General features: G+C 52.7%; 9 protein-coding genes across 9 annotated transcripts; 2 read left to right on the forward strand and 7 right to left on the reverse strand.

Moving 5' to 3' along the window:
- Positions 1-186: 186 nt before the first annotated feature.
- On the reverse strand, positions 187-11,877 carry MIND_00956200 (uncharacterized protein; the record flags this gene model as incomplete). The annotated part of the gene is made up of 45 exons (XM_037366178.1): positions 187-447; positions 501-559; positions 614-626; positions 678-704; positions 757-791; positions 843-909; positions 957-968; positions 1,022-1,058; positions 1,102-1,445; positions 1,495-1,590; positions 1,638-1,752; positions 1,798-2,379; positions 2,427-2,488; positions 2,536-2,598; positions 2,646-3,023; positions 3,076-3,432; positions 3,485-3,576; positions 3,625-3,814; positions 3,869-3,928; positions 3,975-4,241; positions 4,294-4,582; positions 4,632-5,073; positions 5,119-5,546; positions 5,596-5,961; positions 6,010-6,106; positions 6,300-6,430; positions 6,477-6,566; positions 6,624-6,797; positions 6,849-6,960; positions 7,010-7,211; positions 7,268-7,415; positions 7,463-7,473; positions 7,526-7,683; positions 7,732-7,897; positions 7,951-8,168; positions 8,221-8,497; positions 8,552-8,886; positions 8,933-8,971; positions 9,019-9,457; positions 9,508-9,567; positions 9,615-10,094; positions 10,333-10,512; positions 10,559-11,456; positions 11,503-11,735; positions 11,782-11,877. 45 exons carry the CDS (start codon positions 11,875-11,877, stop codon positions 187-189), a joined length of 9,186 nt encoding a protein of 3,061 aa, XP_037217590.1.
- A 548-nt stretch (positions 11,878-12,425) lies between these two features.
- MIND_00956300 (DJ-1 protein-PfpI domain-containing protein) lies at positions 12,426-13,296 on the reverse strand (the record flags this gene model as incomplete). Its single annotated transcript, XM_037366179.1, has 4 exons — positions 12,426-12,559; positions 12,613-12,700; positions 12,752-12,939; positions 12,990-13,296. The coding sequence occupies 4 exons, from the start codon at positions 13,294-13,296 to the stop codon at positions 12,426-12,428; spliced, it is 717 nt and encodes a 238-aa protein (XP_037217591.1).
- A 580-nt stretch (positions 13,297-13,876) lies between these two features.
- MIND_00956400 (4,5-dihydroxyphthalate decarboxylase) lies at positions 13,877-15,085 on the reverse strand (the record flags this gene model as incomplete). Its single annotated transcript, XM_037366180.1, has 5 exons — positions 13,877-14,336; positions 14,384-14,757; positions 14,808-14,871; positions 14,920-14,931; positions 14,976-15,085. 5 exons carry the CDS (start codon positions 15,083-15,085, stop codon positions 13,877-13,879), a joined length of 1,020 nt encoding a protein of 339 aa, XP_037217592.1.
- Positions 15,086-15,218: 133 nt separating this feature from the next.
- MIND_00956500 (uncharacterized protein) lies at positions 15,219-16,249 on the forward strand (the record flags this gene model as incomplete). Its single annotated transcript, XM_037366181.1, has 2 exons — positions 15,219-16,106; positions 16,160-16,249. The coding sequence occupies exons 1-2, from the start codon at positions 15,264-15,266 to the stop codon at positions 16,247-16,249; spliced, it is 933 nt and encodes a 310-aa protein (XP_037217593.1). The 5' UTR covers positions 15,219-15,263.
- A 32-nt stretch (positions 16,250-16,281) lies between these two features.
- On the reverse strand, positions 16,282-17,573 carry MIND_00956600 (uncharacterized protein; the record flags this gene model as incomplete). Its single annotated transcript, XM_037366182.1, has 7 exons — positions 16,282-16,370; positions 16,425-16,498; positions 16,528-17,112; positions 17,156-17,227; positions 17,270-17,378; positions 17,423-17,438; positions 17,484-17,573. The coding sequence occupies 7 exons, from the start codon at positions 17,571-17,573 to the stop codon at positions 16,282-16,284; spliced, it is 1,035 nt and encodes a 344-aa protein (XP_037217594.1).
- Positions 17,574-17,811: 238 nt separating this feature from the next.
- On the reverse strand, positions 17,812-19,687 carry MIND_00956700 (uncharacterized protein; the record flags this gene model as incomplete). Its single annotated transcript, XM_037366183.1, has 3 exons — positions 17,812-18,118; positions 18,168-19,345; positions 19,400-19,687. The coding sequence occupies 3 exons, from the start codon at positions 19,685-19,687 to the stop codon at positions 17,812-17,814; spliced, it is 1,773 nt and encodes a 590-aa protein (XP_037217595.1).
- Positions 19,688-20,561: 874 nt separating this feature from the next.
- On the reverse strand, positions 20,562-22,579 carry MIND_00956800 (uncharacterized protein; the record flags this gene model as incomplete). Its single annotated transcript, XM_037366184.1, has 6 exons — positions 20,562-20,876; positions 20,927-21,046; positions 21,098-22,054; positions 22,103-22,173; positions 22,224-22,333; positions 22,383-22,579. The coding sequence occupies 6 exons, from the start codon at positions 22,577-22,579 to the stop codon at positions 20,562-20,564; spliced, it is 1,770 nt and encodes a 589-aa protein (XP_037217596.1).
- Positions 22,580-24,236: 1,657 nt separating this feature from the next.
- MIND_00956900 (uncharacterized protein) lies at positions 24,237-24,899 on the reverse strand (the record flags this gene model as incomplete). Its single annotated transcript, XM_037366185.1, has 1 exon — positions 24,237-24,899. Exon 1 carries the CDS (start codon positions 24,798-24,800, stop codon positions 24,237-24,239), a length of 564 nt encoding a protein of 187 aa, XP_037217597.1. The 5' UTR covers positions 24,801-24,899.
- Positions 24,900-25,711: 812 nt separating this feature from the next.
- On the forward strand, positions 25,712-26,355 carry MIND_00957000 (uncharacterized protein; the record flags this gene model as incomplete). Its single annotated transcript, XM_037366186.1, has 2 exons — positions 25,712-26,299; positions 26,344-26,355. The coding sequence occupies 2 exons, from the start codon at positions 25,712-25,714 to the stop codon at positions 26,353-26,355; spliced, it is 600 nt and encodes a 199-aa protein (XP_037217598.1).
- Positions 26,356-26,446: the final 91 nt, after the last annotated feature.

Raw genomic sequence — 26,446 nt, forward strand, 5'->3', positions numbered from 1 at the left:
GGCAAGAGATGATGTGCCGCAAAAAAAGTTCCGCATTCATACGGCTTCGCCCATGCCGTGAAGAGAAAAGCCAAGTGCCGAAACATGAAAGAAGAAAACTCGGGCGCCACAGGAGTCAAATGATCCACGAGAAAGCAGAGGAATAAATTAGGACATTTTATGACGCAGCTTGAGCTAAGTATGCTATTACAATTCGTCTCGTTCGCGTTCCGTTGACGTTTCGCTGTCGAGTGGAGGCTGGTCGTCTGGCGTAGACGAAGCTTTTTGCTCTGGTGCGTCGACTTTGGTTGCTTCATTGGGACTGCCAGCAAGGGCGTTGACGTCGGCAGAAACAATCTGCGAACGGATAATTCCGTCCTCGGCCAATTTTCGTGCAAATCTTGAGATTTCAGAGTCATATTCCTCCCACTCGGGAATTTGCCGGGCTCGTGCAAGTTTGGGCTCTTTCTGAAACTGGTTTGAGCCACCGCAGTCACAACAAAATATGCACAATTGAGCACCGTAAGAGGGTTCTGGCACAGGTCGATTGTTTTGGCCCGGTGGAGGCGGTCTTTACTACCTGCGATCAAAGTGAGCGATGTAATTCCCGTCAAACAAGCTCAAGCAGACGCACACCACGTCTCACACTGTGAGAAGAAATTAGCGGACCAAGATGTGTGACAAAGCAGAACACGCACCCATAACCAGTCCTCGTGGAGGGAGAACTTTCTTCTAATCAGCCAAGGAAAGCGGGGAGATACGGTTAACATGACGCACGATGGGAACTTCGCGCTGGAGATTGTTCGGAAGATCTAGTTGTGGTGGTCAAGAACGGTACAGGAAGTGGTGAAGAAAAATGTTACCTTGATCAAGATTCGCAAGCGACCCGGGGTCAGCAGAGAGGGCCTGGTATTGACCACGAAGAATGTCCTGTTGCGATATCAGACAGAATGGAACACTCCCATGAATAATATTACACCCGCGGCAAGCTAAAAAGGTTATCAGCCAACAATCAGCGAGAAAGAAAGACAAGTTTGCTGACTTGACGGAACCGGACGAGGTCAATGACATAGAGCGCACTACCACGATGAGCCCGATAAAAGACATACAAGTGCTGCTCACCTGATATGATATGGCATGCCCTGGAGGAAGTCTTTCCAGTAACCTGTTTTCCAGAACCGGAAGCCCTCCATGTCCGTGTTGTCGTCGCCCATCGGCGTATAACCGTAAGGCGCTCCGTGCAAATCAATCTCAATCAACTCCTTTAGATCCGCGCGAACAATCTGGTCAGCGTCGACGAAAATAACTTTTTTGAGATCCATGGGGAACAGAACATCGAGGAAGAGAATTTTGTATGCCCAGATGATGCGTTGCTTTTCCTTCTGTGCTCGCAACCACGATGGCCACTTGTACGTTACCAGTTCATATTGGAAGTTGTACGCTGAGGCAAGATGAGGGATGAATTCCTGACATTGTCCTTCAGTCTTTGACCTCTGGATCAACGGAGATGTGTACCAAAAATGATGGCGATAGGAAATTTTCGATAAACCAGAACTTGACGCTGCTCTTGGTGTTCTTAAGAACACTGAGGATCATTATAGACACGAATCGCTAGTTAGCGTCAGCAGCATTATTCAGGATTCCACGATATCACGCACCTCATAAAGAAGTCCCGAGGCTACAGTGAATATGTTGATATCCGCTTGTCCGTCGGACACAGGTACCACTCCAGTCGATGGGGAGTCTTGACCCTTGCCAAAGAAAGATTTCATCCTTGACCGAGTTGAGCAGAGATAGGAGCGGGCGAAGCCAACTCACCGTGAAGCGATGTCATCGATAATACCGCCAGATCCAGCATTTGTTCCGAGAGAAGGGGCAGCGAGGACGTCTTCCTGCTCCATACCTGGCAGTCTGCGGAGACGAGGATAGATGGTAAGACCCGCAAAACTCGTAACCGCGATCTCGTTGCCCACTTCCTCGACGGTCCGGCTGTCCAGTCCTTCATTACCGACACTTTCCATCACGAAGATGTCTCGTCCACGTCCCTCTCGAATCTCCAAATGGAATACCCCTGGCTTGGCTTTGAACTGAAGGTACCCCAAATTCGCCACGACCTGCGTGTCATCAACGGGCTGCGAGTCTGCGGATAGAAGTTGCAGTTGGAGGCCACGCGGAGGTGCGTTGGTCGAAGGGTCTCGAGCATGCCCATCGACAACTAAGTAGTCCAGGGCGAATTCGGCATCCAAACTGGGGTGCGAGAGGCGACCCAACTGTATGTTATCTAGATCATAGAGAGCTTCACGTGGTCGCACAAGCCAGGACGGTGGCACATCCATTGCAAGAGTATAGATGGGTTCGATTGGGAGATTCTCGAAAATAGCTTGGACTCCAGTTTCGTTACTGTGAAAATGATTGGTGTATATTTAGAAATATACAGGCCGACATACCCATCAGAGTCGAATGCAAGATTGGGCAGGAGGGCGTAGCGATAGAAGCGCTTCAGCGGAATCTAGTCACGTGTTGATCGTATCAATAGTCGTACAAATAAGAGTATACCTCCTCGTGGGGTGCAGGATTGGTGTAGACTTTGATGTAAATATCCGGGATGTGCGAAATCCACTAGAAGGGATTTTTAGACACAACTGGATGCCTCTTAAACACGTTACCTCCAAAAGACTCGACCATTTCTGAGCGTACTCGCTAAGAGGATCGACCAGAACAGCAATGTGACACAGTGCAGTGGTATTATCGCCATACTGGAAGGAAGAGTATTCTCCATCCAAAAGCTGGTAGTTTCGGTGTCTAGGGCGCTTTGGCGGATCAAATATACCACCTCCACCAGGCTCAGCTGCCTGCAGCGACCCAAGAACGGAGGTTGCAATTGATATGAGATTAGCAGAAGAGGCACGATCCGTTTGAAGCAGCTCAGGGTTGATATCTTCAATGGCCGAGATGACAGGTTGAGCCCTCCTGCTCAGCTCGAAGTTTTCCAACGTCTTGAAGTCTACTGTGAGGACGGCATTGGGCGGCAACGGACCAACAATCTATTGCATAACCGATCAATGAAAGGGATGGTGTGATAGAAGGGTAACATACCCGTCCGTTGGCAATAAGACCCTGTTGTCCAGGAGCAAACTGTAATTCGCGTGCGACAAGACGGCTACTGGTCACAAATGTTGCATAGTCTTCTGCACTGTAGCCGGATATTCCAACTCCACCAGTCAACTCTAGAGCGTTACAGTCATTCCCAATTGGGGTCTGCGAGTCCTGGGGTACTGGTGGTGCACTTTCGAGGCCTAAAACACACCGCAAAGTACTTGGGGCCACCCTTGAGAGTAGGCCCTTGCCAATCAAATGCGATATCAGCCATGATACCGGTGGCCGTTCAACAGAATCTGCTTCGAGTTTCGTCGGATTGTGAATGAAGGAAATACGAGTCTTGGATTCATTGTTCTGTGGGTTAATCTTAGCCGAAGATGGGTCACAATGAAGAGGTCAAACCTACCATTGACAAAAGAGCGTCGTTCAACAATGATAATCCTTCCGTGGAGTCCAAGTCGGCCACGAGGAACAATGTGAGCGGTATTTGCTCTGATGCTGGTGAAACATTATCAGTTGTTGAAGAACATTTGAGTTGACGCCCACAAGCAGAGATGAACGAGGAGGGCATGATGTAGAACCGGGTTTGCTTGAACAGCTCTGCCACATTGACGACACGCATTTCGCCAGAGGCAGGGAATATGTAGCGATTGCGACGTAAGCTAGTTGTCGGTTGATCGTAGAAGTAGGTCGAGATACCACTGCTGGTTTCATCGGTGATTTTACCGCTATAAATCTGACACGAATTAGATCAGTTTTTTTTGCTCTATTCTCCCCACTAGTAACCGACCTGTTCTTGGAAGAATTGCAGTTGTTGACCGATCTCTGTCTGCATTGCTCGCCAGAAACCCTAGAAAAACTCGGTCATATTCCAAAAACAGTACCCAAGGGCGTACATCGTCCACGTCGAGATGTTTGCCGTTGATAAACGCATGTCCATTTCCAGATTCGACAGTTTTGCCTGCTCCAAGTCGATGGGCGTATAGACTTCCCCTTTGGATCGAAACATCAACCTCGCTCTCTGGATCTGCAGCAACAACAACTTGGAAATCTACCGCGGTAGCTTCGGCATTGTCAGCCGCTTCTTCCAGAAGCTCGTTATATATGGTCTCGACCGCACTCCAATCCAAGGGTTGCTTGGCTGTGCCGAAGCTCTCGCCCACCTAACGAGGATGCTCAATCCCGTGGAGTAGAGGGTGTGTTGGAACTCCTCACCTTTCTCAAAAACAACATGGTCTTCTTGCGACCATAAGTTTTAACCACATGATAAAACACTCTGGCCATCCTAAGACCATCCTCCGTCTCTGTGAGCGGGACGACACCGAATCGGAATGGAAGGCCCCGGTTAATGATGTTGGAGATGGAAGTTAACATGTCGAGAGTCGAAGATTCTGACAAGTCAAGCACTAACACAATGTTGAAGAGATTGAGCTTGAGACTGTGGAATTGCCCGGGGTAAAGCGGCCGGAGGAGACCGTGTATAGAGGTAGGCCACTGAGCGTATCTTGGAGTAAAATTATGGGACCAAAGCTAACCGAGAGTCGACCACTTACCGACTGTCCTTCTCCAGGTCATTCCACCACACGATTACATCTCCGCCTTCTGGACGGTCACTAGCGTCAAAAACATTATCGAGCGCAGACTCTGCTTGTGTCGCACTGACGGACGAGTGCGACAGCAGTTCAATTGCCTGAGCACGAGATAGACCGAGACCCGCCAGCGAATTCATGATAGTTTTCTCTTTGCGGACAAGACGGAGCAGACCCATGGGGTTGACGTCCTTTTCGTTCAAAATCATTCCGTTGAACCAAAATAAATTTACTCCCGCTTGCGCCTTGAGCTGGTTCGCATGAATCTCGGTTTCTAGACTCTCATTGACAATAACTCGACGAGAGAGTGACTTGATATATTTGGGGAAGTTTTGAGAGAGTTTAGTCAGAGTTGCGAGCGGTTCAGAAGAGTCGGCGATGAGTTGTGTCGCTTGGAAGCCAAGAACTGCAAAAGTTTCAGCTTCATTTGGTGGCCAAACAGAAAACCCACGAGCTTTTGCTTTGTCGTCGAGATCTCCCGCAACAGTCTCCCGTTCAGGATAAGCTTCTATTAGGGCCAAAACAGGATCGACCTCTGGAATCTCGGACTCCGCCTTCGATTCCTGAGTAGGAACCTTCCCAGTTCCCGTGTTTCTGTCATCTACTGCAAGGTAATCCGTTTTCTTTAAATCTAGAGCAACTCCATATCCCGAGAGCAGGTGTCGCGACTGGCCACCGACCGGGATGTGTCTGACGACGTATTCAATGGACGGCGATGGTTTGTCCGCCAGGTCGTAGAGGTATGTGTGGAGTTCTCGGAAGTTGGGGGAGTCAATGGACGCGTAAAGAATCGCGGTGCGGGGCGGTCGATCGATAGTGCGTGCCGGGGAAGGCAGAATATGGTCGAAAGGAAGGAGTTGCGGTCTGGGGAATGAAGGACTGCCCGAGGGTCAGGAAAAAACATTCGCAGGTCCACCAAAATACGCACTACGTCTCTGAAGCATTGCTTGACTCTATAGTCTCCACTCCCGCGAGATGAGATAGCTTTTCGAGGTCGCAAACTTGTTCCCCATACCAGTCGACCCACGAACCACATTTCGGATCCTTAACGTGGGTTGCATAGTACTGGTAGAACGCTTCAATCTTCGGTGTGGCAGCGTGAAGACCGAGGTTCATCTCTACGGTAGCCAAGGACCCGCGGTCGACAAGAAGGCCACGAGAAACCGCGATTTGCAAAGCATATTGTTGTATGGCTTCGTCACTCAGCGGTTGTGGAGTTGGATGGGTAGTTGGGTCAGAGACGCGGTCCAATAGCGTGAAGAAGGCATCCGGGTTCTCCTGCGCCACGGTTTCTCTTCGAAAATGGTGAGCAACACCAACAAAAGTCGGGTTCATGACATACATTATTTCAAGCAGAAGTGGTGGGGCAGGCCATGCGGATTTGAGGGTGACCTTGACAGGAGGGCTGGAAGTCGCGAGAGCGCCTCCAATTGCGGCGGCTAAACACACAATTGTGGCTCGTCTCCTCCTCATCGTATATCGCGAAATAGGTAGAAGACGTGGAGACACGTCAAACCATCAACGCTATCGTCCCCATCAATAAACAAGTTGTGATACAGTAAGTTTCCTTTCTACTCAGGCTCTCATCTTACTTACCCGTCTGGCTTTATTACTCGGCACTGGATTTCTTACAATCATAAACAGCAACTGTAACACTTCTCAACCAATCCAAGACAAGCTCGTCGTCGATGCATTGATGAATCTTGGCTCCAGACTGATGGTGTATTCGACTCGGAAACGCTGAAATACCAAGCTCAGCGCGTCTCGGTCGGAGATAAGACTATAGGACAAGAACTCCAAGTCATTCACTCTCTCAATATCTCCCTCGCCAAACCACCAGCAATTGCAACGCCGTGCTCCTCCTCATCCAAGTCATCCATACCATCCACGAGCTCAGATCTAGCACATTACGGTCAACGATCAGCATTTTTGCTATGAAGACGAGATAACACGCACTCTAGTCGCGAAATAAAGCTCCCATCCATCTCCAAATGGAGTGGAGGACCCAAGTACAACTTATTGCGGACGGTGAACTGTAAGAAGCTGCGCCAAAATGGGTCCTGTTGCAACACGGCAGGGTTGCCGACGATAACAAGAAGCTCTTTGGCACGGGTGATAGCCACATTCATTCTGCAGAAAGAGCATCTTAGAGCGTAAACTTGGAGGAAAAGAAAGGTGTACCGTTTGCGATCATACACTAATCCTAAGCCACGTGCCAGGTCGTCTTTGAGGAATCTAGTGCTGGAGCGTACGCAAGAGATGATGCAAGCACGCATCTCCCTTCCTTGGTAATCTATGAAGCGTGGAGTCTTCGACATAGAGAGCTCACATCATGTGCTCACCTTCAACCGTCCCAACGTCAACCGCACTCAACCCGACTTTCCTTAATTGTTCACGAATCTTCCATACTTGCTCCCTGAAGGGCGACATCACTCCAATCTGGGAAGCCTTGAGGGGCGGGTCAGACGATGCGCCTTCGGCCAGCAGGGCCGTGATGGTATCAACAGTGCACTTGATTTCCCCGCTGTTGTACCAAGATGCGCGCTGTTAATCGTTAGACAGGATGGTGGAAACGCGTGTTTGTGACTTGCTTCATCAACACATTCCTCCTCTGTATCGCTCCCGATAAACATCAGAGGTAATCGTGGATTGGGAAGCCTAGACCACGTGACCGCGCCATTGACAGCGCAGGGAACAAGGGAATCGTCGTAAAACATTGCTGATGGAGGCATGAGGATAGCGGGATGACTAGGGCAATGTTAAGACTTGGATATTATACCGATTACACGACAAACCTGCGATAATTCTTTGACAATGCGTTAATATCAATCGGAGGGAAGACAAGAATGGAAAAATACCTTGACGAGGTTGGTGAGGGGTCTGAAATGCGAAGACAGCAAAAGAGTGAAGCCTTTCTTGACGAGGCTACTGTATGCTTCCCGATCGTATAACCTCTGTAACAGAGAAATATCCAGCTCGGCGTCCCTTGCAGCGTCAGCGGCGACGATCGGACCGACTGTGAAGATGCTCAACTAGAAAAAATCCAAGATTAAATCAGGCATACGTTGGTTTGGGTCCCCGCACAACACAAGTTGGGGTGTTATTGTGGGCTTGACTGAACCAAACGAAAGACCCGTCACCGGCGAATTTGAAGCTGAAGGAGTGGGCTGAGGTCCAGGTAGGACAACCGATATAGGAATCAATAATTCTGGTTCAGCGGCTTGAGCAGCCTACAAGAGAAGATAGTTATGCACGTTGTCTTCTCCCCTGACAAGAGACCCACCTCATCAATCAGTAAGTGGGTGAAATGAGGAGCGATGGGCTCCTTGCGCAATCGTCCGGGATGCAACAACCGCATCATGTCAACTTCTAGACGGGCCAGTATATTATTAGTGCAATGTGCATCGACGAGGATGCCAGCATCCAAGCAAGAGCACACAATGACACGGTATTGAAGGAGAGATTCCCACGGAGGTATGGAAAACCGGTCGTCTTCGATATCTATTTTAGGAAATCGTTCAAATGAACAATAACACAGAAAAAAAAAACATACAGCAGTATTGATTAATGCTCATTGGTACCTCCGCAAATGTGCGGTTAGGATCGTTGAGCCTCAGCATTTGGTGAGGCATAAGTTTCGATCGTAGACGCATGACTAGTGTGTCGGTAGCCGGATTTGACGGGGCACAGAGAAGAATACACGACTCGGGGTGCACGTGAATAATCTTGAGTACGGCCTCAACGATTGTTCGCGTTTTCCCAGTGCCAGGTGGACCGATAATAAGATAAGGCGTTGGCGATTCATGAAGCGTTATGGAGGAGACGGCGAGCTAATGTCATTGTCAACGAAACACATGCATTGACCAAGTAGAACAAAACCGAACTTTTTGTTGCTCATTCAGTCCTGTGTCCGTCCAACTCTGATCCGGTAAATGGCGTTGAACTTCGTCAAGAACGTCTTCGGGAGTTGGGAAGATCCATCGCCGAGCAGTTCGCCGCCGATCGTCGTCATCATTACTTGTGATAGCATCATGAACGGTTTGCGAGGCGACATCCATGAGGAATGTCGGCCGTGCTGTGGGGATGAAGGAGATGTTGAATAATAAGGGAATATTGGACTCTGATGTGTATAGAATGCTGCTTCCGTGAGAAGGCTGAGGTGGGGTTACGGGTCCAACGAATTGTTGGATGTGAGCCTTGAGGGCGGGACAATAAAAGTCTAGAGTGAACGGTTAACATGGTCCAGGTAAATATTCGCAACATACGAATCAGTGCTTCCCGTTTTCGTGTCGATACCACACCACCTGTAGTTGTCAATGGTTCGGCCGTGTCCTAGAATGTTGGAGCGCACCTTCAAATGCGATTCCACTCCCAGCCCTCCGTGCTTCGAGAACCTCGCGAAGGACGATGACATCCCCAAGATCGAGTTTTGGCGTATTTTCACGGATACCTGGGACCGCCAACTGGAAGGTGGCTGCATCCCAATTTGCTATCCGAATGTGTGTTTTCCAGAGAATGATCTGCTCCTTGTCAACAGCAAGTTTATGCAATTCCCAAGAGAGCAGAGCATTCCAATGTTGGTAGTAGGAGGTCGTCATAGATGGTGCTGTTGCAGGAGGCGGATAAGTGAGTATAGAAGATTTTCCAGCGGTAGATACGTCGATTAGCGACGGTGGTAGAAAGGTTTGCATATATTCGATGGAGGGAAAGAGGGGTATCGGCGGCAGAGGCCGCAATGTGTGTGGTTGATTCTGGATGTCTTGAAGATATTGGGGAATAAATATATCAGCCTGGAGGGTTTGAGCATGAGTGTGTGTCTGAGGATGAATATACGACGCACATATTTGTCAAGTTTCTTTTCGTCATTTTTTAGATCTTTTCCTTTGTTTTCTTGGTTTTCCTGTCGGTCTCATTAGTTGGGCCCAAGATGAAGTTCCTACAAGATACCTGAGTAGATGGAGTGGAGAATTTGGACGAAGAAGGCGTTTCGAATGGGTTGTGAGAGTTAGCATGTGGGGGTTGAGATTGTGAGTTGGAAGATGTCGACGTGTCGTGAGCAGGTGGAGAGATGATGGGAACACCACGGGACGGCGTTTTCTTGACCAATGTCGGTGACGAGAGGCTGCCTGGAAATGGGGCAAATCTGCCCTTCCAAAAGTCGTGAATCCACGCGTCTTCTGGTGGTTTCAAAATGCCGGGGGGAGCGGGAGGAGGAGGAAGGCCTGGAGGCCTATTTGGAATAGGAATCGGGCCAGGAACTGGTAAGCCCACAGGGATAACTGGACTATGAGGTATGTACCACCCATCAGGCGTCGGCAGGATGGGGCCGGGGCCATGCCAGTTCGGAAACGGAATTGAAAAGGGTGGAGGGCCAGGCATGCCATTGTAGGGAATGCTTTGCCGCGGGTCAGGGCCCATGGGGTACGGCTGAGCAACCTGAGGGTACGAGAAGGGCACCCTGTACTGCATTCGTCGCACGCTTCGTTTGGTCTCACACCGATGGCGGCATAACCGCGGTGGGCGCTTGCTCGGATGACATCCACGTCACACATAACACATTTGATCAATGAGATAAGATAGGAGCCAGGCACTACGACTACATTTTAGCAACCGAATCTTGCATCCAGGATATTTGATTCGCTATACTATTATTAGTAAAGCATACCAACCATATCGTGAGAGGATACCACCCACTTAATAATAAGCAAGTCTCAGCAAAGACATTAATAGCTGACATGGCTTGACGTAGAATCGTGCTCAGCCTTCCAGCTTCTGGTTCGAAGCCTTCAAAACGGAGAGACTGCGCTTCAGTAACCACTGTGCCAACAGCTGCGAGCCAGATCGGCTACGATATGGTCAATATTTTGAAGCAGAATAAAAAAAGCACTCACCCCCAAAATTGGGTTGACAAATCTACAAGTGTTGAAAGTTGCTGGAATATTGACTGCCAGTTCCAAAATATCAATTGCAGCGTCTAACCTTCGTCGTTGCATATGTTCTTCCGCAGAGCGATGACTGAGAAGCCCATAAAGCTGCATCGCGGCTGCATGTGTGACAGAGTGAGCGACCAGTCGCACTAACCAGTCATCACACTCTGACTCCTCCACAACGAAATCGCGATCTAATTCCTCCAATGCGAGAACAAGATCATCGAGAGCACTTTTGAAGCGAGCGCCTTCCGCTCTGGTCATATCAGTCCTCCATTGTCGGCCCAATGCCTCGGTCTGATACCAGAGAATCGCAGCTTTAGCAAACAATGCCTCGATATTGTGCTCGTTCTGGTCGCCTTCAGGCTCTAGTGTTGCACAATGCGACTCTTCATGCAAAACCACAGCCCACGTCCGATCCAACGCCACTGTTACTCGCCAGGCCATCGACCGTTCCCTCCCTTCGAGTGAGTCACTTGGGGACGGCAAGGCTCCCGTTCGTGATGCCCATGACCCGATCGCTGCAGCAGCTGATGTATGATACTTCCCCTCTAGAAAGCGTCCGGAAGCAAAAAAATAATGTGCAAGAAGGATTTCGGCTTGGAGGGTGTGCATGATTCTTCGCGGGTGGCTGCTAGAAAGACCCTCAGCTGCCAATTTGCTTGCATAAGCAAGGAAGGCGGGCTGTATTTGATGACTAGTGTTGAGAATATGGAAGGCCCAGAGATAGACGGCAGCACATAATGCAAGAGTGGGACGGGATGGATGGTTGGGAGGCAATTCAGCAAGTGCCGATCGCCTGAAATGTGCACAGTCTAGGAAGAACCCGAGCTGACTGGAGCAAGATAGGACCGCATCTATTCTGTAGGGCAATTTAGAAGTCGAAAGAAATCCGGAGCGAGACGCACAGTTCGATGGTCAAGGCGAACTCGTATTCAGATCCGGCTTTGAGAGTATGATAAGTAAGTGATTTCTTCAACGACCTTCGTGCCTCGAGCTCGGAAATTTTCTGCTCGACGGAGCGAATATTCTCTTGAAGAATTTCAGCTCGTGCTCTTCGAGCTCCTCCGGTGTATTCGCAATCCTCCTGCCTCTCGCCGTCGAGACATGGTCCACAAGTTGGTCTAACACCATCACACCGCTTTGAGGGCTCAGACTGAGGTTATTAGTATATCGAATAGACGCACCAGCTTCCGGTATCGACAACTATGGCACGCCTGCCCTCGCTGTAAAGTCGGAATTGCTGATTTGCCTGCTTTCCCGGCCGTGGACCTTCGGCTCATGGTCTACCAGCTAAAACGCGTTGCGGGACTCGTGTGTATGGCTGGACGTTTAAGACCATAGGCGGCGGGGACCTAGTTGCCGGCTGCATCGTATAATTCGTATTGAACGGAGAGGACAAGGAAGAGCTGGGAAATATTAGCTGTCAAATGTCAATCTGATCCGAGTTTGATTCAACGTTCTCAAATATGAACGATATTTTGGTCGAGTAGCGACAAATAATTTGGCGCAACTGTATTATCAAGTAAACTCGAGCGAGCAGTTCCGAGTTATAATAAGACTACATCTGTACTTCTCGTGATATGAAAGTTACGACTCTTGATGGAAACTGAACGGAAATCATCTAGCCGGCAGACTCGTTTCCTTTCCAAACCCGAAACTGCTCCTTATCTCGAGAGAAATTGGGTTATATTTTCGGTTGATTTTTAGTGCAGGAGCCCTTGTGTGGCATGAAGCTCACAACTTTCCGAGACATTTCAACAAAGCATCCGATGTTCAATCTACCAGCAGAGTAAGAGTTTCATGTCAAGTTGCATACACACGGCTTTGTTTACACCAATCCATGGAACGCGGCAAACGGATCGTCCTGTTGTGTTGCCTCGTGAACTTCAACGACTCCACGCATCACACGCGCAACGGCGGCGTTGGTCAAATGTTCAACAAATGCAAGTGCCATGTCTTGCCCTAAGTGGTTGTTTCAGGTGAGTGAGTATCAGAATCCACGCCGGATGACTTGCCTGCAGAGACACCAGAGCTAGTCCATACATTGCCATCAACAACCCAGCGAGCATGGGCGACCCACTCGATGTCTTTAGGCGAGAAGTTCTATCGAAGCGATTAAACAAGACAGAAGATAGCCAAGTTTACTTGACGCACGCCGATAACCTTGAAGAACTTCTTGTTTGTTGTGGCGCGCTTACCAGAAAGGACACCAGCAAGCGCAAGCTGATGGGCACCGGTGCAAACAGACATAAGATACCGCGCTTTTGGCGCCTGTTGCTTAATGAATGCCAGCTCATCCTCAGGGAAGTTGTGGGCTCCTGTAACGAGATCGGGAAGAGGTCCTTGCTTCGAGTAAGAGGCGAAATTTGTCGTCGCATTGAAGTTGACTAACCAGCTGGACACCACAAAATATCGAACTGTTTTCCCTTCTCCATCGCCTCCGCATAGGTCATCGTGGGGTTGATTGTTGGTGAAATGAGCCCTTGAAAGGCGACGACAGGCTTATTTTCCGGAGCCACATAGTCGATGGAAATGCGGACAGGGACGTCTTCACCCTCGGGCATGCATGCACGGAGTTCTGCGCCAAAGAGTGGGTGGTCTGCTTGGTTTATGGCCGCGAGTATTTCCATAGGAGGCACGAAGTCGCTGAGCGTGACTCCATCCGAAATGCAGACCGCGACGCTGAGGGTTTCTGGCATGTTCGGTGGGTTCACTGGGTTGGAGACAACTTGCCGCGACACACGCATTTTTATATGAACCAGGATCATCCGTCATGTGCCAGCCCCAGGTATCAGAAGACTCGGATGTGAGGTGAAGTTGCTGCCGTGAGGCCGCTGCGGTGCACTGTCCGACTCGATGTGGGGTGGCAAGTGGCAGCTACGACTTGAAACCGGCTGACTCGTTTGCGTGTAGCTTGTGTACATATTCCGTGGGCTGCAAAGTACCTTACTCTAGCAGTAGTCCCTGCGATATGACCAGGGCTGTCTCTTCTGGGTCGTGTAGATATGGATCGACAACAAGTTGAACGAATCCAGTCATTCCGTCGGTGGTTGACAGGTCGGAAAGCCGTATGTAGCACGTGACTAAGTGATCTCCCATGAAACGGTTGAGAAGTTGTTACAAGGTAATAGTTGACCAACTCGGCTTGAACTTATTCTTGCCCAATTTGAATGACCGTGATAACATCGCAGCAGCATTCAAGCTCAGGCCTCCAAGTTGTCTCGTGAAAGTGCAGTTTGTCAGTCTCAGGATACGTTTCTTAAAAGCACGGATTAACAATCAGAGTACGAAAGCCTCTAGCGAACCGGGCGCGAAAAGTTCCTCCACCTGCCATCGTCTTTTCGCAAGGCCCTGGTCAAAGGAATACTCCAAAAATTTGTCCAGAGTCCGCCGATTCTGCGCCGTCAGTCCATCCTGCCACCACTTTCCATCACTGCCATCTCCTTCCTTACACAAAGCAGCCTGCGTCTCCTCTACATGGAACTGCATCCACGGTAGGATATATCGCAAGGCTCCTCGTGCATGAATCGCGTCGTAAGCGTAATCGAGTGCGGAGGCAAATGCTTTGGTCAGGGATTGGGCGGCCCATGGGTTAGCGGCAAGCACAGACCGTTTGACGGCGATGACATGCATGATTGGGAAAATGCCCGTGCGCTGGAAGTACTCCTGCTCGACGGTTTTAGCGTCTGGGAAAAGCCGGCCGACGTCAGGGTGGGTTCCAAAAGTGGATGGTGCGGTGCTGGTATCTGTCAATGAGAGCCATGATGAAGAAAGAAACAGACTTACGCGCTTTCGAGGGCCACGATTTCACCATCTGCCAGCATTTGAGCAAGACATTTGCCCTTCTCGATACGGGTTATCTTGACGCTATCGGCCAATGCGAGCGGTATTTTTTCGGCGCGTTCCTCGTTCGAGGGCTCGACGTTTCCCGTGTAATAATGCGGCGCATCAAACTGTAGGCTATACTCGTCTTGCAGGATCCCGCGCTGCCAGACTGGAGCAGTCATTTGGAATTCTGGTGTGCCGACTGGGCGGCCAGCCAGCTGCGAAGGATGGGTAATACCAGCCTTCTTGTTGACATAGATAGACTGGTGGCGGAACATCCGCGAGGGAAAGACTGGGAGCGCAATAAATGGAGGGTTGGGGGAGTTGAGCGTGAACTCTTTGCGTTACATCGAGTTTTTGAACGGTGAAGAGCGAAGCTGCGTACAACATAGGACGACAAGGACAATTCGCTGACATCAAATTCCTGGTATCGCAGTTGACGAAAGAATCTGCAGGCGTTGAGCAGAGTAAAACATCAAGTAAAATAAGTGGCCCACGTTTCTTCTACTCTAGGTAAATTCAGTCCAGTTTATCTTTCTCATGGCATACATACCGAAGATTGAGGAAAGTGAGCTCGATGCCCTCTGGTCGAACCCGCCCATCTTCGATTGCCTTGACTCGGTCGTAGTCCCAGCACGCAAGGCTCAATTTCAAAGGGGCCATGGGGGTCGACAGCAACAGGGCGGCCCGACCACATCGATCTTCTCCCAAAGACGCCGCATCCTGGACGAACGAAGGCACGATCAGAAGGTGTCTCGTAAGAGCCTCACGTGACAAGACGCGCTTTTGTCAACAAACACCATCACCCCGAGTCATATACCTATTTCTTGGATATTTCTACATGTTCGCGTCGCCCACGAAAGCCAGGCGGCGAGCCAAGGCCCCAGTTGGTACTCTCGGCGCGAGACTACGGCAGCAACGCGCACCTTCACGCAAACTAAACGAAAACGTCTTCCCGTCATCACTCCCGCCATCGTCGCCGATACCTACATCGTCTAGACATCCGAGCTCAGAGGGAGAAGCAGAGCAGCAACTTGTTTATTCAGATTTTGGGTCGTTGGTAGAGGAGGAACCTGAGGTTGAGGAGGAACGGAAAAAGGAGGAGGAGGATGACCCATTCGGATTCTTTGCTGTCGAACGCAAGCTCAAGACTCTGCGTGCATTGCGTCCGCTACCGGAGCCAGAACCAGAGCCAGCTGAAGAGGAAGACATTCCTGTCCAACATAACGCAATGCCTTCCACTCCACACAAACCACGGCCGGGGACGCGACCGTTCAGCCCTGTGACCAGCAGCCCATCGCCCATAAAGCCTACCACTTCTCTGACTCAAAACCCGCCTGCAGATGAGCCTTCATCCGAAACTGAAGTCGAAGAGCCGGTGCCACAGCCTAGGCGGAGTGCGAGAAAAAGAACGAGGGTGGACGAGAAGACGGAATCAGTTAAAAGAAGGAAGCCGGTTTCCAGGGTGAAGAAGGTGGACGAACTGGAACTAGACGCCTCAGACCCGCCGAAGGCGCCAACGAAAAAGAATACACGCGTCTTGGCGTCGAATTCCAAGTCCAAACCCGCCTCCAAAACTAAACCCAAGTCGACGACAAAGCCAAAGAGTGCCAAGAGCGAGACCAAGTCAAAAAGTAAAGGCAAGGAGCGAGAAAAAGACGATAACAGTGAAGATGAGGCTGAGGTGAGTTTCTCAACATTGTCCAATGCCTGTCTTTTTCTAACTGTTGGATGAAGCAACTGGTAGTCGACCGACTTGCTCGCATCGCATACTTCAAGAAATTAGACGACTACAGCTTTGAGAAGGAAAACGTTTATGTTGTATAATGTTTGGTTTATTCTGCTAATGACATCACTATTCACGAGAGGAACTTGGAATGTCCGCTGATAGCACGGAACATCTCCATGGCAAGATTGCGCCCCGTTTGTTCGCTCGGGTGAAGTTCATCTGCGTAAGAGATGAACAAGAAGATTTGAGACGCTAGTCAAAAAAAAAAAAAACTTGCCCCACCACATGAATGAGTCTCGCTGATCGGGAGTACAGTCTCCGCTGTGGCCAAAGAAATTGGACCTGGCCTCGTTGAAACAAATCCGATAACACTTACATTCCGCACTGCCTGTAGTCATCTGCGTCGGGACACTGGTGGCAATGGCCGGTGACGTTTGCTGGGGCACTCCCGTTGAAGAAACGCGTCGGGTTGTGGTACATCTCCGTGAAGAGCCCATAGGTGTCGAACATCTGGACCGACGCTCCCCTTGCGGCCCATTCCTGCCTCAGCGCCAACACGCCGCCCTTCAGCAACGCGTTCATAGTCTGCACGAAGTTGTAGATTCGCGCATTCCACTGGGTCCCGTTGTGTGGTGCAGGATAATATATGGTCGGGGCAGACGAAGGACTGTAGAGGCGCGTGAGCTCCAGCGGGATGAGTGAGTTGACGATAAAGCGGCGTGCTCCCAGTTTGAACAAATTGCGAAGCGTCTGCAGCTGACAGTTGGCCAGATCGGCGAGCGACACGGTAGGGCTCTGGTCGTCCGTGGCGAAGGAGTGGATGCCAATGTCGTTCGTGCCGATGTAGAGAACGACGACGAACTCCTCTGGGTTCAGGCCAAGCCGTTTGTTTTCGATATGGTCTTGCACGAACCAGTCCATCTGGCCGCTGACAACGTCTGGTTCCCCAAACAACGGAGTTCTTTTGGGTCAATACTTTTTTGATCGGTTTGCGGCAAGCTTACAGAGCATTCGAACACACCGCTCCCCCAGTCGCATAGTTCCAAATCTTGTAGTTGCCATAAAGGCCGAGGTACCTTTCATTGTCAGCCGGCATAACTTTCCATATCTTAACCCACCAAGGCCACTGGACGCCTCCATCCGCTGCCGTGTCTGCCGGAGGAAACACCTCCTGGTAGTCCTTTCCAGGATATGTCCCATTTGCGATACTATGAGCGCGAGATTGGTCTAACAAGTCAGACTCAACAAACACAGAATCTGGTGTTGTTTACCTGTGAACGAGTCTCCCTAGACAGCTCAACTGGGTGAAGTTCACAATGGGGAGCAGCTTACAAAAAGCACCACGGTCGTAGTTTTGGAGCTGGGTGTCGCTGTTCTGGCTTGGCCGACGAAAGCAGATAGAAATATGAAGAAAGGAAGCATGATGGCCCATTGGGCGCAGCAGAATACGCCGAGGTTTTATAAGTGTGCTGAGCGTCGTCCTACAACGTATGACCTGCAACGGTCCGGCATACCGCAGACAGTGCGAGAAGCAAGTTCGGATGATGGATTGATGTGATGGTTCACATTTTTTGATTCATACATGATTGTACAGAGTACTGCAGTCTACATTAGATTCGGGGCCATCTAGGCATACTTACTATTAGTATTAGAGTAAAAACTACCAGTCAAGTTCAGTCTCCTCCTCCTCCTCTCCATCGCCCAACCAGCGCAAATCATCCTCGTCCTGCACAACCTCGATGTCCTTCCAACTCTTGCCCGGGACGCGCTCCCAGATCTCGGCCATCTCGGGGAGGGCGACCTGCACGCAGTGCCACGTGCACGCGAAGTGGTTGCTCATCACCGCCAGCGTCCCCCAGACGGCGGGCGCGTCGGCATTGGCCGTGATGGCGCACAGCCGCGGAAAGAGACACGCGAGGAAGCGCGCGACGGGCTGCGGGGTGGGGTGGATGGGCGAGTCGGACACGCTGAGGTGGTACAGCTGTGGACAGACGGGGGCGGCCATGGCGCGCTGACATAATTCCTCCGACGGGGGGAGCGGAGGCATCAACCACGAGGCCGAGCGCGTGCAAGTTCTGGCAGTTGGTCGCGACTACGATAAACGCGCCGAGGGTGAGCTCTATGGGGAGGGAGCGAGGGATGTCGACGGGGAGGCACACTTGCGGGAGCAGGGAGAGGGTCTCGAGATGGGGCCAATTCTGGGTCAGTTCATCCAAGAGCTCATCAGTCAGGCCGGCGAGCCCGAGCGGGAGGACAAGCAACAGCCGCTTGAGGTTGGAGAACCCCGCAAGCGCACGCAGGCTCGTGGCCGGGACGCCATAGTCAGCAGGCTTGGCGCACGCGTGGGAGATGAGCTCCGTCGCTGCGGCGAAATGCTCCTCCGGCGAGCGCTTGCGGCCAATTGAGTGGTATGTCACCGGATCAAAGTCGTTGATGCAAATTTGCTCGAGATCAGGCGGCGAGGGAACATGGGCCAGCGCCTTGAAGAGCAGCTCGTACGCCTTTGCGGTGCCACACAGGTAAGCGACCGACACCTTTTCGAGCGTGTCTGATCGGATCACCGGGATGAGATCGGCAACATGTTCGGGATCGGTGCCGATCACCTGGAGGTGCTCCAGAGAGCGAAACAGCGGGTCCGAGGTAACCGGCACATTCTGCCCCCTCATTGCGATCACCTCGACGAAGGCCAGATTTGCGAGCTTGCCCAAGCCCACCATGACGGCGTCGTCGGGGCCGAGCTGGTCCGTTGAAACATACTCAGCATCGCGAAGGCGGCCAAGCAGCCGAGTCATGCCCCGCGCGGTCCAATGAGCGCTCTTGAGGTTGCGGCTTTCGAGGACAACACGTTGGAGTTGTTTACAAACATCATCAGGAAGACGGTCGAAGATGTCCCTCACGGTGAGGCTGTTGTCGACCAGCATGAAGAATACGGACAGTGAGGGCCCGAAGAAAAGTGGGAGGTATGGGGCCCAGAGGTCGGCTTGTGCACTGTTTGGCGGGGCCCACGTGAGAATGTGCAGGTTGGGGGTGAGGAGGATCCTGTTGCAATGCACGGTCCCGAGGATTCTGTTAGTGTCGCCAGCGGGGAAGTGGTCGAGACCACCCGGCCCTTGGTTCAGGTAGAGCTCGCGCACGTGCCAAAGACAGAACAGGGGGCGGTCCCAATCAGCAAGTGTAACATCGACGTTCTCAAGCTAGATAATGACTCGTTAGATGATGGTATTGGGAAAAAACCGCAGTGAACACACCAGAGGCTTCCACTGATTGGGGGACTTGTCGTCGAACAGATCACGGGGCATAGTGTCGATGGCGCGCTTGAGACCGTGAAGGGCGCGCCACAGCATGTTAAAGGCAATCCGGGGCACAATGTGGCGTTTGCCCAGGGTACACAGTAAGCGCAGCGTGGCATCTTGTGCGTCAAAGTCGCCGTCGTCTCCGAGATGCATGAGCATGCGGTAGACAAATCCGGGGAGGGCCAGGACAGTGTCGACCGCCGGGGTCGAGGGTTTGGTGGATGAGACAATTTCGGAAGACATAGTAGCAATGAGGTTGAGCTGTAGAGAGATGCAAGGAGAGTGAGAGTTAAGAGATGCGCTTGGGACGAGAGGGCCCGGGGAGAGCCGTGAGTGTTATATAAACTCGATTCACCCAATGCCGACAAAGCACAGTTCAAAGCGCGCCGGAGGTATCCGGTACGCATTGTTGAAAGCCAAGCACACATGGATTACAAGCTCAGCCAGGAGTTTTGCGCTGAACTCTAATTTGTACGGAAATCGTAGATTTTGTTGCGAATGTGGCGAGAAAGCCACGACAGGGTATACTTTGCGCAGAAAAATATTCCGATATGAAGCTTTGGTTCAAACAGGTGCACTAAAAGCCCGGGCTTAACTGGTGGTAAGTATTCAAGTTGTTACCTCTTGAGATGATTTGAAGTAGGCTACTAGTAGCAAGATCTTGTCCTGTGGGGTCTTGACTTTCGACGACCGCTCATAGGCTGATCGTTGATGACTGGGTAATATTCGCAAGCGGAAGCAACTTTGCTGCGACTCAGCAACTTGCAAGAGTGAAAACAAGAGCAACATGTCGTCACTCGGCCGTGACGTGGCAATTTTTCAATGCCATCACGATGGCGGCCTTCCAGACCCAACGCAGCCATGATGAACCAAGTCCAACCTTTCCTGCCGACATAGGAACCTATGGTCAGCTAGTGTTTGATCCGTGCCTCAAAACTTGAATGCTGCCCATCCATCTCGTCAATCCGACCACTTGAAAGTTATGTAATTCAATGTAACAACAGCACGTCGTGGCCAAATTGGCGTTCCTTCCCATTCAGCAACCACCTCGTCGTGTCCTAGGAAAACACATTTTATTCCCGAATATTACTTATCAACTTCCCGCTCCCAACTCCCGCTACCACTCGTTCCAATGACACGTCTCCTGCTCAAAAATCTCGCGGCGAAAGTCGGTGTGAATCTGACAGTGGTCGCTAAGAATGTTAAGCTCGAGAATGTCGATGGTGTTTCGGTTCTGCATGGTCGCGGGGATATCTCGACGCTGCTCATCTCCAAAACGCTGCAGTGCGAACCCAAAGTCGATGAGCACCACACTGTCGCGCTCCGGTCGGTATCCGGGCCCGTCAGGAAGCATGATCTGGGAGGGGCGGAAGTCCGCCTGGTTGATCCCAGCGTAGAGCAGCGTCCGGAGACACTCTCTAACATGTTGCGTCTGGGTTACGAGAGTCAGTATTACGGCCATCGGGACTTTTTGTGACCTACAAAACCGTGTGTGGCAGCATCGCGATCACTCCAGTTCCAGGTATCAACCTCAGCAAGCGTCGGCCCGGGGATGATTTCGAGCAGGGCAGCGTACGCCGTGAATTTGCCTTGCAGAGTAATCTGAAATAGTGAGAAACGGCTCCGAGTCATTGCGAACGAATAATTGCCCACTCGATGAAAACCGTAGCAATGGGGAACCATTGTTCCCTGATGCTCGTGGAGTCGCTCGTATGCAGCCTCTTCCCGCTTGACCAGGTCTTCGGGGTAATGCAGCGATCTCAGTCGCCACATCGCGTCCCGAATTCCAAAGTCATCGAGAAGCAGCTCAGCATCCACTGGAAACAGCAGATCAAGGAAGATTTTGACACATATTGGTGCAGAGACACGCCCGTCTGCAGCGCGAAGGACACCGAAGAATACCTGCGAGAACGTATCGCGCTCGTGGCGAACGACTTCTGTCACCTCGAATGTAATATTTTGTCCGTTAGACAATATCTCGTCCACATCGCGCAGTCGTTGGCGCGGATTCCGGCCAACGAATTCCTTGGTACTGGGAGGAACCGATGGATTGGGAAACCGACATCGCCACGGGATCTCTTCTCGCAGAAAAGCATTGGCATCAACGTCCAGCATCGTGCCTGGCCCAATGAAAGGCGCGCTGAGGCGTTTAGACTCTTGGCTTTTCCAAATGAGAAACTGTTCGAGATAAGGGAGGTTTCTCTGGAGCGTGAAGCGGTCGAAGTCATGGAAGGTAGTATACTGTTGCTGCTGTTGCGATGGGCGGTTCAAGTTCAGGCTTGGGTCGTTGAGTGCACCCTGAAGAAACTTCGGCCACGGGTCTACATTCGTATCACACTCCTCAGCCTGGAAGAACAGAAGAGATAGCGCGTGTCGCAAAGACTGGCGACCGGGCGCAAGCAGATAAGTGACGAGGCTGGTATTCAGAGTGACATGGTGGTTGCGGATGTGGCTGATCAGGAGGACCCTTTCTGTATCAGTAACAACGAAAAATTTAGGATGCTCTTGGGATGCAATACGTTGGAACTCTTCCACGAGCCTTGACACTTCGGTGCATTCAATGAATCGTTCTGGATTTGGGAGGCCCGCCCAACAAAATTGTCCCTTGGGCTGACGTAGTTAGCCCCGGCTTTCAAAGTGAAAGGGGAGTGAACGCACAATGAAGTGGAGGATAAGATGCAGCCGTCTGTGATCACCGTCTTGCACATATATTCTCGCAACTTGTTTCTCTGGAATGGTCTGATCAGTATAGCGCAGAGATAATCCAAAAAGTGCACACCTTGGACCGATTGGGTTTCATAAGTAAAGCGCAAAGAGGTTCCTTCGAGTAGATATTTGTTGTAGATGCTCACTACGGGTTCCAAGTAAGTGTGGAACACATCGCTGAGGCTGGAAAGGACATCAGCAATAACTTGAAATAGCGCGCCATAGCACTTACGACGTTTCACTGGGATAAGGCTTGAATCTCAATGACGAAATACGTTGGTGGTAAACCTGTGGCGAGTGCTTCAAGACGAGCCCCCAAACCCGCCACGAAACTTCATTCGAAGGACGTGCATGCTCGCACGTTCGGATGGGCCCGCTTTCTTCATCTTCAGTTTGGTGACCACCGTCTAACATGTCCAACACAAGCATTTTTGGTGACTGTGGGCGGTGAAGGCGGAGAGGTGAGTCGGAATGCCACGCTCACAGTGACACTGACCGACTTTAATATCACCTTCAACTCGTGTTCAAGTTAGCGAAGAGGCTCCCATGCCAGCCAACACGCGCGGCGCCAGCAAGGCACGCCTTCGACAAAGACGGCGCGGAATGCGCTGATGCCAGCCTACGCTACACCCGCTACGCTGCTGTTGCCGAGGACAAGCCGCCGCGGCGGTGGTGGGGATGGCATCGAAAAATTGCCGCGTCACAGCCGAGTGACGACATGTTGCTCTTTTTCCACTCGTTGCTGAGTTGCAGCAAAGTTGTCTCTGCTTGCGACTATGACCCAGTCATCAACGAACGGTCGCCGAAAGCCAAGACCCCACAGCAAGCCTCACAGTACAAGATTTGCCAGCTCGAATCATCTACCACCAGGACAAGCCCGGGCGCGCACCCAAAGCTTCATATCGGAATATGCTTACTCGCAAAGTATACCCCCCGTCTTGACTTTCTCGCTACATTCGCAACAAAATCTTTGCCCAGGCTTCCGCCCCTCCGATGATGCTCCCGTGGTGCTCCTCGCCTTCGGGTTCGCGCTCCAGCGCTTCGGCAACAAGCAGCGCCCGCGACGATGCAGAACCAGAACACCATCGACACGCTGGAGCTCTCTCGGCGACCGTGACCGCTGTCAGATCCACACCGACTTTCGCTGAGGAGGAGACGTGTTATTGGAACGAGTGGTAGCGGGAAACAGCGGGAGGCCTGGGAGTGGGTTGATGCTAAAAGTTGTTGTACCGGCATTTTACATTTCCATCGCCGCCGGCGAGCCCGTCGATTGGCACCGCCCCTGATCCGAACCCCGGCCCGGTCTGGACGAGACTCCCAGTCTCGAATTCCGAGCTCAGGCTGGCGGGACGCGACGGTGCGAACATCGTAGCAAGTTGTTCGTGGATGTACTTTTTGCCTATCTCTTAGATGAGGGGCCCTCGCTCAAGCGCGTCAGACGTATATCCTATGCGAAATTGGCGTTGGTGTTGCGATTTACGCGCGGGACCCTTGTCGACCCACGCGGCTCGGTCGACGTTCTCCCCAAGGACAGGACAGGACCTGGGGGTCGCAGATCACGATCGACTTGGAGAGAAGATGGCTGAACCATCTCCCGCTCCACGCTGTTGCTATGGGCTAGGAAAGGATTACGAAGGACATGTGACCGCGACATGACTGGTTTTTTCTGTAGATTACGACGCCGAAAGCGATAAAAGGATGTGTATATGCATGCATTGTGAGAGAGAGAAAATAATGATAATTTACTAACTATTATACGATAACGAAGTCGTCTTCCACAACTGCGGGCTGCGGTACGGGCGACCCGGCGGGCGTCGCAAACTCCTCTTCATCCTCCTCTTCGGCGACCATCTCGGCCACCTCCTCCTCTTCTTTTCTTACATGCTCGGCCCACACCCCGCGCCAAAACGCCTCGACCCGTGCGGCCTCCGCCTCGACCGCCCTGACAACCTCTTTCCGCGCTGCGCGGACGCGCCTGTCGCCGCGGCTGTCGACGGCGTCGAGCGACACGAGCACGCGGCTGAGCATCTCCGCGTACGTGTGCAGCGCCACGTTGCCCGGCGTGTACGCCAGCTTCGCGGCTGAGTCATTGATTGACGGCGGAAGGGTGGGCGGGACGGGGAGGGTGAGCGTCTGCCCGTGGGACAGGAAGTCGATGGTGGGGGGGCGCGGCGAAGGCGGATTTGAGGAGGGCAAAGTCGTGCGCGAGGGAGGAGACGGCGCGGAGTGCGCGGCGGGTGCGGAAGGCGGTCTGGATTGTGGTGGCGGCCGCGGCGAGCTGCTCGGGGGTGGGGGCTGGTTTGGGTGGGACTTGGGATGAAGTAGAGGGAGAGGGCGGCAGTGTGTCAGCATCGGGCAACACGGGCGACGGGGCCCGTTGGCGTTGCTGCTGTTGCTGCGCCTGGGCGAGCCGGGCAGCGTCTAGTTGTTTGCGGCGGAGGAGGGCGTATTGCTGCGGCGTAACGTATTCCTCGTCGTCGTCGTCATCATAGCCATACGGGAAGTACTGGGCACGTGCCCGGCGGCGTCGCTCGAGCTCCTGGGCCTGTAGAGCGCGCTCGAGCTCGCGGCGGCGCTGCTGGGCGTAGTACGGGGAGTGGTAGGATGGCTGGTAGAAGGCGGGCTGGGGGCGCGGGTAGAAGCCGAACATTGTTTGTTTGTGTGATTCGATGGCGGGGAGGCTGCGCCAGCGCAGGCTATATACCACCCGCGCATCGCGCGAGACGCGCGGAGAAGGGCGCAGAACGTTCGAGCAACGGATCAATGTGTGACGTCACGGTGGATCGGAGGCGAGTCACAGTCTTGGCAAGCACAGGCGCAGCCCGGGTGACTGCCGAGAGACCTGAGCTTGGGCTGCGCGGCTGCATTCCCCGATCCCATCAGCTGCTACGGACTGCGGGGGCCATACGATATATAGTAGCTGCTGCGATCCGCCCTCCACACCCTTTCTCTACACCCACACCCTTTACCTGCAATGCCAGCCAGCCTCGCCTACCACCACTACGCACCCGTCGCGGGGCCCTCGACGTGCCAGCTGCCGCTATCATCTTCTGGCCCGTGCTTCGACGGGGAGAACACCACCCATGAACGGATAATATCGGAGAAGCAGCGCGAGGCCGCGACGCGCGTCGCCGCGTGGATCCAGTCCGCCGTCCCCGTACGTCCTTATCCGTCTCCTTACCCCGAGATGCCCGGCTGACAGTGTTTCGCTCCGCAGTTCACCCTCCCGACCGCGCTGATCGACGATACCGCCGCCGACCTCGAGTGGGACCTGGAGTTCGATCTGGACGACGAGCCGACACCCGTCCCGCTCTACACAGCGCTCTCCCCGAAACACGTGATCCACGCCCCGGTGCCAAAACGCCCATCGCGTCCGCGCTCGAAGCGGCACCATCACCACCGCGGGCCGCGCTCGCGGGTGCCGTCCCCGCTGGCGCTGTACGTCATCCAGGAGGACGACTCGGAGTAGTGTTAGACTCTCTTTCTCTCTGCATATCACCCGCATCCTGTATATCGCACACGCTCCCTGTAATCTGTTTCCCTGGGCTACGTAAGCGTGACATGCCTGCCGGCGTACCCCCACTCGCGTCCTCCGGCGTCTTCAGCGTGGGCGCCGCGCTCGTCATCGACGCGCCGCGCGACGCGGTGTGGGCCGCGCTGCTCGACTTTGCGGCGTACAAGGAGTGGAACGCATTCGTGTACTCTCTTTTCTTTTCTCCCCCCTTGGTAGTATTTCTCACGCCCCCCAGCCGCAACCAGACTGTCCTGTCCCCCTCCGGCGCGCCGTCCCCCGACCCCCCCGCGGCGGGCCACACGCTGCTGATCTCCCCCGTGCACCTCCCGCCGACGATGGGCGCCCCGGGCCGCTTCCAGGCGCAGCAGGCGCGCGTGGTCATCACCGCCTTGGACGCCGGGCAATTCCGCGCGGCGTGGGAAACAGAGCCGTCGTGGCTGCTGCCGCGCTGGCTGCTGCACGCGGAGCGCTGGCAGATGCTCACCGAGGTCGTGGAAGATGGGAGGGTAAAGACACGGTACGAGAGCATCGAGGTGTTTAACGGCGTTTTGGCGTGGGTCGTCAAGTGGGTGCAGGGCCGCAATCTGGAGCTCGGCGTGAAGGCGATGGCGGAGGGGCTCAAGCGCTGGGTGGAGGTGCGTCTCCTTGTAGGGTGTGGACTGCAACTGATATCACTCAGGAGCCCCGTTGAAAAGAATTATGAATACAACGACGCTCTACCTATTAGTCAAAAAGATGGTACACGATACACGATGAGTGGGTGGGTGACAGGTCCTTGGCAG

This window comes from Mycena indigotica (assembly GCF_014461135.1).
Source record: "Mycena indigotica strain 171206Taipei chromosome Unknown Mind.scaff0008, whole genome shotgun sequence".
Lineage (NCBI taxonomy): Eukaryota > Fungi > Basidiomycota > Agaricomycetes > Agaricales > Mycenaceae > Mycena > Mycena indigotica.